At 28.9% G+C, this 9,847-nt stretch overlaps 2 protein-coding genes across 5 annotated transcripts; both read right to left on the bottom strand.

The window, feature by feature from the left end:
* Positions 1-1,506: 1,506 nt before the first annotated feature.
* Positions 1,507-5,067, bottom strand: LOC145064202 (protein FAR-RED IMPAIRED RESPONSE 1-like). The gene is made up of 6 exons (XM_079011691.1): positions 4,929-5,067; positions 4,006-4,132; positions 3,348-3,926; positions 3,046-3,232; positions 1,676-2,044; positions 1,507-1,599 (listed from the first exon to the last, which is right to left on the bottom strand). Exons 1-6 carry the CDS (start codon positions 5,065-5,067, stop codon positions 1,507-1,509), a joined length of 1,494 nt encoding a protein of 497 aa, XP_078867817.1.
* Positions 5,068-5,920: 853 nt separating this feature from the next.
* Positions 5,921-9,847, bottom strand: LOC145061799 (uncharacterized). 4 transcript variants are annotated; one of them, XM_079009367.1, is made up of 12 exons: positions 9,691-9,846; positions 9,504-9,570; positions 9,084-9,292; positions 8,833-8,985; positions 8,540-8,755; positions 8,275-8,457; positions 7,973-8,194; positions 7,756-7,872; positions 7,521-7,664; positions 6,505-6,606; positions 6,362-6,430; positions 5,921-6,278 (listed from the first exon to the last, which is right to left on the bottom strand). In XM_079009367.1, exons 2-12 carry the CDS (start codon positions 9,562-9,564, stop codon positions 6,063-6,065), a joined length of 1,692 nt encoding a protein of 563 aa, XP_078865493.1. In that variant the 5' UTR covers positions 9,565-9,570; positions 9,691-9,846; the 3' UTR covers positions 5,921-6,062. The 4 variants fall into 4 exon arrangements, with proteins under 4 accessions (XP_078865493.1, XP_078865494.1, XP_078865496.1 ...); XM_079009368.1 differs by lacking the exon at positions 9,504-9,570 and having other exon boundaries at positions 9,084-9,301; positions 9,691-9,847; XM_079009370.1 differs by lacking the exon at positions 9,504-9,570.

Here is a 9,847-nt window from a genome sequence, read left to right on the forward strand (position 1 = left end):
GAGTCAGCTACAATCTGTATGAAAATCTAGCTAGGAATATGAAGAACAAGAATCTTCAAAAATGGGGAACGTGATATTTGAGACTTGTGAAATTATTTGTTATTGAAGATTTTATCATGTTTGATGTTATTCTATGATGGGTGATTAGAATTTGATTTTTTAGATGGATATTGTTATGTTTATATTTTTTATGAACAGTGTTGTATATTTGTTAGGAACAATGTTGTTGTATATCGTTATATGTAATGATTTTTGTAGTAGAAATTTGATGTTATTTATATGTAATCATATTTTTAATCACTTATGATTAAACAAAACATATGAAGTGGTATTACATAATCCTTTATGATTATACATATGAATATTGTATATGGTTATATGTAATGAGTTTTGTAGTAGAACTTAGATGTTATTTATATGTAATCATAAATGATTGCGTGTATTGAATAGCAGTTAACAGATTACATAATTATTTTTATTTGTATAATCGTAAATGATTATGTAATACCACTTCATATGTTTTGTTTAATCATAAGTGATTATATACTTTTGTAATCATAAAAGACATAAAGTTAGATAGAAGAAGGTTTAAGATAGAAAAAATTCAAGAAAACTGATTTATTGTACTACTAATAAAATCAAAGAAATAATTATCAAAGTAAATTATGTTTTATAAAAAGAGTAAAGTGTACCAAACAAAAAGTATATTAGAAAAAAAATCTTGAATTATTCATTACAGATTAAACTAGTAATTATCTATGTAGCTTTTGATGATTATTCTGCTGCAAGTTTTATTGGGCATGTACGCAAGTTACGAGGAGCCCTTTCTCTACATCCCGAACATCTTCTTGTTTGCTTGTTTGAATTTTTATATGCTATATTTGCTGCACTTTGAATTATATTTTTCTTTCCACTTCCTTTATTGCTTTGGACATTTGGAACATTGATGTCAATGTCTTTTGGAATAGAAATGCCCATAAGCTTTCCTACCTCTTCAACATCTGTCCTATTTTTCTGCAATTCATTTGTAGGATCATTCTCGTATTCCTTCAGCATGCTTTCTGTTTTCTTACCAAACAAATCCATTTTGTCTTTATTTTGTCTTATATATTCCAAACATGCTTCAAAGTTGTAGTATGCTTGATTGACAAGTCTATTAATTTCAATGTCTTATGTATCATACATATGCCTGCCAAAGTGATAATGTCTTGATATCACATCCTTTCTCCAATGATTCTCAATGTATTGTTCAGGTATTTCCTTAATTTCATGTTTCATGAGTATGTTGAATGCATGTCTGCACAAAGTCCCAAAGCGGTTGAAGTGTTCACAAGTTCATTTTACATCATTTATTGGAAGTTTTATTTCTACCTGCTCAAAATAAAATTAAAGCATTAAGTGTTTTATAATCACAACTAAAAATTGTTTTATATTACGTTTTGATTCATCAAAATTTAAAATAAGAATATATTACCTCAAATTCTGTTTTTAGATCACTGTTTTTGTTCAGTTGTTCCACTTTGTATAACTCTCATCCGTTTTTTGTTCCAATATGTTTGTATTGGCAGTACCAGGAACCTTTGTAGATTTCTTTATGTACTTCATAAAACAATGTACTTGTATAAACTTTTACAGCATGTTTTTTTATTGGTTGCGGTGAAATAAATGTATATACTGCCTTCTTTGTTTGATGATCAAGCTCCTTTTGTGTATTTCTTTGTTTTTGATTTGTTGTGTCATAGTTCATCATGAAATGTAAAAGTAAATTTCCAGATTTCAAGTAAGTGCTAAAGAAGGAATTCATGCTTTTTGATCTTGAAGTGGTTTTCATCAATCCAGACATTCTAGTGTCACTGAAGTATGCAGGTATCCATTTGTCACGTAATTCGAACATATCATTGAACCATATTTTATCTTCGAGGTTGAGTTCATTAATAATCAACTCCCACTTCTTCTCAAATTCAGCAGGTTTGATATGCATGCTCCATACAAGCTTGTTAAATCTTTTCTTGAAGTCTTTGTTTTTAAATAAATCGTCAGTAACCTATGAATGAACAATTTTACTTATATAAGTATAAATTATATACTTATTTGGATATATCATATATGAGTAATCATATATGATTATATATGAGTAATCATATATGATTATGTACTGTAATGTAGGTTAATCATATATGATTATACAGTACGATATCTGATAATTCATATTATTATAATCATATATGATTAATGATATATGATTAAATGTTCTAATAATATGAATTATCAGATATCATACTATATAATCATATATGATTATATATTGTATTATCATATATCATACTATACAATCGTATATCATTAATCATACATGATTATATAGTATGATATTTGATAATTCATATTATTAGAATACATAATCATATATGATTATACAGTATGATATTTGATAATTCATATTATTAGAATACATAATCATATATAATTAATCATATATTATTAGAATACATAATCATATATAATTAATCATATATGATTATACAATATGATATCTAATAATTCATATTATTATAATCATAATTAATTAATCATATATGATTAACTATTCTAATAATATGAATTATCAGATATCATACTATATAATCATATATGATTACATAATGTATTATCATATATCATACTATATAATCATATATGATTATACAGTATGATATCTGATAATTCATATTACTAGAATACTTAATCATATATGATTATACAATATGATATCTGATAATTCATATTATTATAATCATATATGATTAACAATTATAATAATATGAATTTTCAGATATCATACTATATAATCATATATGATTATACAGTATGGTATCTGATAATTCATATTCTTACAATACTTAATCATATATGATTATACAGTATGATATCCGATAATTCATATTATTATAATACTTAATCATATATGATTATATAGTTTTATTTTTATTATACATTTTCTTGTTTTTTCATTATGTGCAACATGCATAGTATGTGTCTTGAATTTGGTAAGACAGATTCCACTACTTGTTTTATTGTTGGATCTTGATCAGTTAGAACAATTTTTTGTGCTTTCCCTTCATGAGCTCTAAGAAAAGCTTTAATTAGCCGTTCATACGACTCAATTGTCTCTCTACTCAGCAACCCAGTGCCAACAGTAACTAATTTCTTGTGGTGGTCAACCGTTGTGAATGGAACAAATACCATTTTATACCTATATAAAGAAAATATGTTTAGTACAATCATATTTGATTAATAGTATGTTTAAATTTAATTGTATAATTTTTTTTATTTTAATCATAAATGTATAAATTATGTAAAGTATATACATTAACTTACTTGTTTGTTCTAAAAGTTGCATCAAAAGATATAACTTCTCCAAATCTGCATAAAAAGCCTTTTCTCTTTCATCTGCCCAAAACATAGCAGCCAACATATCTCCATCACGTAGGAACTCAAATGAATAATTTGGGTAATGATCTCTACGATCATTCATTTTGTTTATCATTATTTGAGCATCCTTGTAACATAAGATTCTATTTACTCCTCTCCTCAAGTTTTTGTAGTTTGTTACCTTCGCTCCTACATATTCATATCCTTCTTTCAAAACTGCTTGTATTTTGTGAGCCATTGTTGGACCAAATTTAACTTTTGATGCACGTACTACAAACTCTTTTTCAGAATATGACATCTTTTTTGCCTTTTTCGTATAAGGTCTTTCCTTAATACTTTCCAGTGGGTGGTTGTGCAATTCAAAGAATTTCTTAACTTTGTAATATGTTGTTCCATAAACATTTTCAAATATAATCTTTGTTGTACACCGAATAATTATCTTGTTCAAATTTGGTTTCCTCTTGATAGAACTTGTAGCCAACGTATCACAAGGTTTTGGTTTATCCTTGCCACCCCTATTGCATATAACATATTTTTTATTATTATTTGGCTATTGTATTTTGATTGGCTACTCAGTCTTGTTTGAAAACCTGCCATTTATGCATAATCAGTATACAATTTTTACTAACTGGTACAAATTCAGTAGGGGCATCTGGTTTATATTCATGTTTTTCAATTATGTTACTACAATATGACTCATTTGTTGAATTGGAACTTTCACCTAATAAAAGAATGGAATGTCCAATATGTTATTATATAATTTTATGCTATAATAATCATATATGATTAGCAATATGTATTTATATAGTGTAATATATTATTCATTATATTTTAGTAAGAAAATCATATATGATTATAGATATTAATATATTATTAGATGTTAAATCATATGTGCCTGTATAGTGTTTTATATGATTAATCATATAATATACTGTGTAATCATAAATGATTATACGTATTAATTTATAGGTAATCATACTTGATACTGTTTAATCATCTATGATTAATCATATGTATTTATAGTTTGTAATATATGATTAATCATATTTTATGATGTATAATCATATATGATTATTCATCCTAATATAAGATTAATATATATTTCAATTTGAAAACATATATGATAAATCAGAATTACAAACTATAAATACATATGATTAATCATACATATGAATAATCATATATGATTATTCATATTAATATAATCATATTTTATGATGTATAATCATATTTTTTTTTTGTACAATGTCTTATATGATTAATCACATATTATATTGTATAATCATATATGATTATCCTATTAAATATATAATTAATCATATATTTAGATCTATTAACACATATGATAAATCATATGTTTTTTTAAATTGTTATATACGATTAATCAAATGTATAATCGTATATGTTTATACATCATAACATATAATTAATCAGAATTTATACTGTATAATAAAAAAATCAGAATGAAGTGTAGAAATTGTAATGCAATATGTAGTATTAAAACGAATTATTTGTACGTTCAATATGAATCGTATTTTGAAGTTCTTCAGAAGTCAAAGAAATTGAATCGATTTGTTTGTCGTTACGAGATGAATTGATTTCAGCTCCAATAGTATCAGTTGCGATCGACTCGTCAATTTCTTTTGAATTCGACATCATTTATGAAAATTGATTTTGATTCAATTTTCAAATGCTCTCTTGAATTGCGTTGATGAATGTGATGTGCTTGTTTCTTCGATTTGAGGATTACGTCTCGTATTTATGAAGATATGAACTGATGCTCTGTTTCAATAGTTTTTTTTCGATTTGAAGATTGCGATTAATTTGATAATAGATTCAGTAAAAATAGGAACTTTATGATGATATTGAATGATTTTTGAAGATTGAATGATATGATTACGTGATTGATACCGAGAATTGATGATTTAGCGATAAGATGTTTTTAGAAAAAGAAGTGTCTGCTTTCTAAACATTAAGTTAAAATTTACTGTTATACCCCTGCATCATTTAACAGTTGACGGAAGTTGAAGTTAAGTTCCATTGGGTGATGTTTAATATATATATATATATATATATATATATATATATATAAAAGGAGTGAGCATACATTTATATTTATGCTACTTTAAGTTTTCCCCCAACTAAAAGGTGAATATATCTATTCCTCTCAATTTTCACTTGGTTAAAAGGTGAAGTAATATCGATTAACTACCAGGTTTGTCAATATATGTGATTTAGATGAAAACTGAAACTGAAAGATGTTATCTAAAGGGTGTGAGAAAAGAATTCGGGTTTATTAACTATATCATCCCTTATCAATTACTCCACTTGTAATAAACTGATTTGTATGTTGAGACGGAAGGTTATAAAAATGAATAGTTGATTCGTTTTATGGTTTAGAAAAACGCTTCATGGTAATAAACAATTATGAGTATTAACTAGTATCATTTCTAAGGGGAATATGTTAGTGGTAGTGATGACTGCATTGTTTGAATTTGATTAATTGATGTTAACAAAAAGAACTCACCTAGGAATTCATTATCGCATCCATTGCTCCTGTTCATGCATGTTAAAGGAGGTTTAAAAGCATCCAAATTCACAAACCAACAGTCTCAACAATTATTCATAACCACAAACCGAATAAAATCAACCTATTTATTATTAGCCCTAAAACACGCCTCCTCCACCAATTGAGAAGCAACTCCAACATAATTGTGTGGTGTCAACTTTAAAAGCTCTGTTTTTGCTTCAACCGGTATTTCCAACCCTTTAATGAATTCAGTAATCCTCTCTTTATCAACCACTCTTCCTCTCGTAAGCTCCTTCAGTTTCTCATAAGGCTCCTCAACACCATATCTTCTCATCACCTACACACACAAAAAATAAATAAATAAATAAAAACTATTTTCAATTAAGATATAAATTTTGAAAGCCAGATTCAGATACATACTGTCTGTATCGGTTCAGCAAGAACCTCCCACGAGTTGTCCAGATCCTTGTTTAAGGCAGCTTCATTCACCTACCACACAATTAAAATATTAAAATCTTAACCTAATAATATAAAATAAACCACAAATTTAATCATTTTATTACCTGAAGCTTCCCGATTCCAACTAATGCACTCTTGTAAGCCAGAAGTGAATAACCCAATCCCACACCAATGTTTCTCAAAACAGTAGAATCAGTCAAGTCACGCTGTAATTTTAATGAAAATAGAGGGTCAATCCTAAAAAAATATAGAGTAAATTACGGAAATCGTCCCTATGGTTTGGTCAAAGTTGCAAGTTTGGTCCCTAACTTTGTTTTTTGCACTCGGATCGTCCTGTGGTTTGATTTTGTTACGTTTTTCGGCCCTTACGTACATAAAGTTAGGGACCAAACGCGTAATTTTGACCAAACCATAGGGACAAAAAACGCAACAAAATCAAACCATGGGGAGGATCCGAGTGCAAAAAAAATGTTAGGGACCAAACATGCAATTTTTACCAAACCATAGGGACAATTTCAGTAATTTACTCAAAAATATATTTACATGATAAATTTAGAGTAAATTGCAAAATTGATCCCTGTGGTATCCTGAAAAGTACAGTTTGAGTCCATTTTTCATTAAATTGCAAAATTGGTCCTTATGATATCCCAAAAAGTGCTTTAAGCCCATTTTTTTCATTAAATTGAAAAATTGGTCCCTGTGGCATCCCAAAAAGTGCAGTTTGAGTCCATGTTTTCATTAAATTGCAAAACTGGTCCCTGTGGTATCCCAAAAAGTGCTGTTTGAGTCCATTTTTTCATTAAATTGCAAAATTGGTCCCTGTGGTATCCCAAAAACTGCAGTTTAAGCCCATTTTTCGATTAAATTGAAAATTTGGTCCCTATGTTATCCCAAAAAGTGCAGTTTGAGTCCATTTTTTCATTAAATTGTAAAATTGGTCCCTGTGGTATCCCAAAAAGTGAGAGTTTTTTTTAGATGGCAGTTAACTCGAGAGACCAGATCTGCATGGAAGTTTCAATTTTGGACTGACAATACAAATGAAAAAACAAAATGGACTCAAACTGCAATCTTTGGAATACCACAGGGACCAATTGTGCAATTTACTCATAAATCTATATACCTGCCAACGTGAAATAGGTAACTTCATGCTTAAATGGTCTAAAACTGCATTAGCAATTCCAAGATTTCCTTCACTGTTTTCAAAGTCAATGGGGTTGACTTTGTGAGGCATAGTCGATGACCCAATTTCACCAACCTTAGTCACCTACACAATATTTTTAAAATGTAAATCAATAGCCCAAAATCGATTTTAAGAAGTAGTCAAAATTATCACACAAAGATTCTTGAAAATCCACCTGTTTGAAGTATCCCACAGAGATATACCCCCATATGTCTTTATCAAAATCAAGCAAGATGTTATTAAATCGAATAAATGAATGGAAAAGTTTTGCCATGTAATCATGAGATTCAATCTGCATCACAAATAGAGTTGTTTTAGAAAAATTGTAAGCAACTAAAGAATACAAATATAGATTTTTATTTTATAAATTATAATTGAAGATTAAGGAATACCTGTGTTACATGTGGATTAAAGCTTAATCCAAGAGAGTTTACAAACTCCTCTGCAATTTTTGGCCAATTTACATCATTATATGCCACAACATGTGCATTGTAATTACCAACAGCTCCTGCAAATTTCCCTAACATTTCTACTTTTGAAATATCGCGTCTTTCTCTGCTTAATCTTTCTGCAAATATCACCATTTCCTTTCCCAAAGTTGTAGGTGAAGCTGGCTATATATAACAACATACAAAGTAAATTATTAATTACCCTTTTCAGTTTATAGATTTTTATATTTCAAAAAAAAAATTACCTGTCCATGAGTGCGAGAAAGCATAGGAACATGAGCATTGGCTTTTGCCATGGTATATATTGCATTAATTAAACCATCCATCACTGGAAGAATAACCGAATTTAATGATTCCTTAAGCATTAAACCATGAGCAAGGTTGTTTATGTCTTCTGATGTACATCCAAAATGAAAAAATTCAAGCACCTGTACATTTTTTTAGAGTAAAATGTTGTTATTTCTTGCATTAAACCTTAAATAATACACTGACATTGACATTGACACTGACCTTAGCTATCTGTGGATCTTCTTGACACTTTGTTTTAAGAAAATACTCAACTGCTTTCACATCATGATTAGTTATTTTCTCGATATTCTTTACTTGCATTGCATCACCATTGCTGAATCCATCAATTAGTTCTTGTAATTTCTTTTGGGATTCATTGCTAAAGCTTGGAACTTCAGATACTTGAGGAATTTGTGAGAGCTTTATTAGCCACTTTACCTAAGGTATAAAAAAAGTAAAACATTCAAAACAAATTTTTATATTGTGAATTGGATTTTGTTTATTCAGAATGATACCTCAACCAGGGTGCGATAGTAGATAAGACCATATTCACTCAAATAGTGGGATAAATCTTTGACTTTGTTCCTGTAACGCCCATCTAAGGGGCTTATAGCAGTTAAACTTGAGAGCTCGATCTCAGAAGAAAATTCAGAAGGCTTCACTTTTAACTGAAATTATATGTAACTTTTCAGGAAATGTAGATAAGAAGTATATGTAGAAATTATAGTAAATAGATAATGTAATAGGAATTAGGAAAAGGGTTTACCTTTTCTACGGATTCAATCTTGCTATTGGCCTCCTTTAATGTTGCTTTGCAAGTGCAATTTTTGCGAGGAAGTGTCACATAAGATGAAGGAGCTGAAGTGCGATTTTGGATTGAATAAGATTGTTCATGGAAATAACTTGCATGGGTTAAGTATGATGTTGGACAGCTGCCATTTTGAACTTTAATGCAAGATCCGATTTCCATGAATACTTCAAAAGCTTCAAAAGAATGATGTAAGAATGAGAAACATTAATTTCTCAACATTTTCTAGTATAGATGTGGGGTGAAGAGAAGGGTTATTTCTACAACTATATACGTGATTAAAACCCAAACATTTTTGAAACAATCTAAAAAATATGAAACAAATTACACAGTAAAATCTCTAAATTTTTTGAAAATTTACATGCTTAAAACTCATACACTGCAACAGATTAAAACCCCAATTTTCTAAAAGTTCTGGAGCATTTCTGAGTTGATCCATGCATTTCTGAAACAATCCAAACATTTCTGTAACAATCTCAATATACTGATAAAAGTATCAGATACGCAAAAAACAAAAACAAAATTGCATGATATGGGGGGAGGTGGAGGAGTAAACTAAAAGTACCAATTTCGTAGTAGTAGAATCAGTGGAGGCGTTAATTCGAAGCTGAAGATAGGAGAAGGAAAATGAAAGGAGAAGTAGGCGACGGGCGGACGCACTCTCTAAGATATGGGTTTAAGATATGGGGGCACGAGCCCCCAATGGTATTTCACCTGCCATG

The sequence above is a fragment of the Lactuca serriola genome, chromosome 7, assembly GCF_051521515.1.
Source record: "Lactuca serriola cultivar US96UC23 chromosome 7, Lser_US96UC23_V15, whole genome shotgun sequence".
Taxonomy (NCBI): Eukaryota; Viridiplantae; Streptophyta; class Magnoliopsida; order Asterales; family Asteraceae; genus Lactuca; species Lactuca serriola.

What these genes read in the sequence shown, in the direction of transcription:
- LOC145061799 (XM_079009367.1), bottom strand. Translation starts at nt 9,564, where the DNA reads ATGGATCAACTCAGAAATGCTCCAGAACTTTTAGAAAATTGGGGTTTT. An exon ending in TTTCTCGCACTCATGGACAG is followed by an intron (nt 8,195 to 8,274) that starts GTAATTTTTTTT and finishes TGTTATATATAG; the next exon opens with CCAGCTTCACCTACAACTTT. An exon ending in TTGCTGAACCGATACAGACA is followed by an intron (nt 6,279 to 6,361) that starts GTATGTATCTGA and finishes TTGTGTGTGTAG; the next exon opens with GTGATGAGAAGATATGGTGT.
- LOC145064202 (XM_079011691.1), bottom strand. Translation starts at nt 5,067, where the DNA reads ATGTCGAATTCAAAAGAAATTGACGAGTCGATCGCAACTGATACTATT. An exon ending in GAACAAACAAGTAAGTTAAT is followed by an intron (nt 3,233 to 3,347) that starts GTATATACTTTA and finishes TTCTTTATATAG; the next exon opens with GTATAAAATGGTATTTGTTC. An exon ending in ATCATCAAACAAAGAAGGCA is followed by an intron (nt 1,600 to 1,675) that starts GTATATACATTT and finishes TGTTTTATGAAG; the next exon opens with TACATAAAGAAATCTACAAA.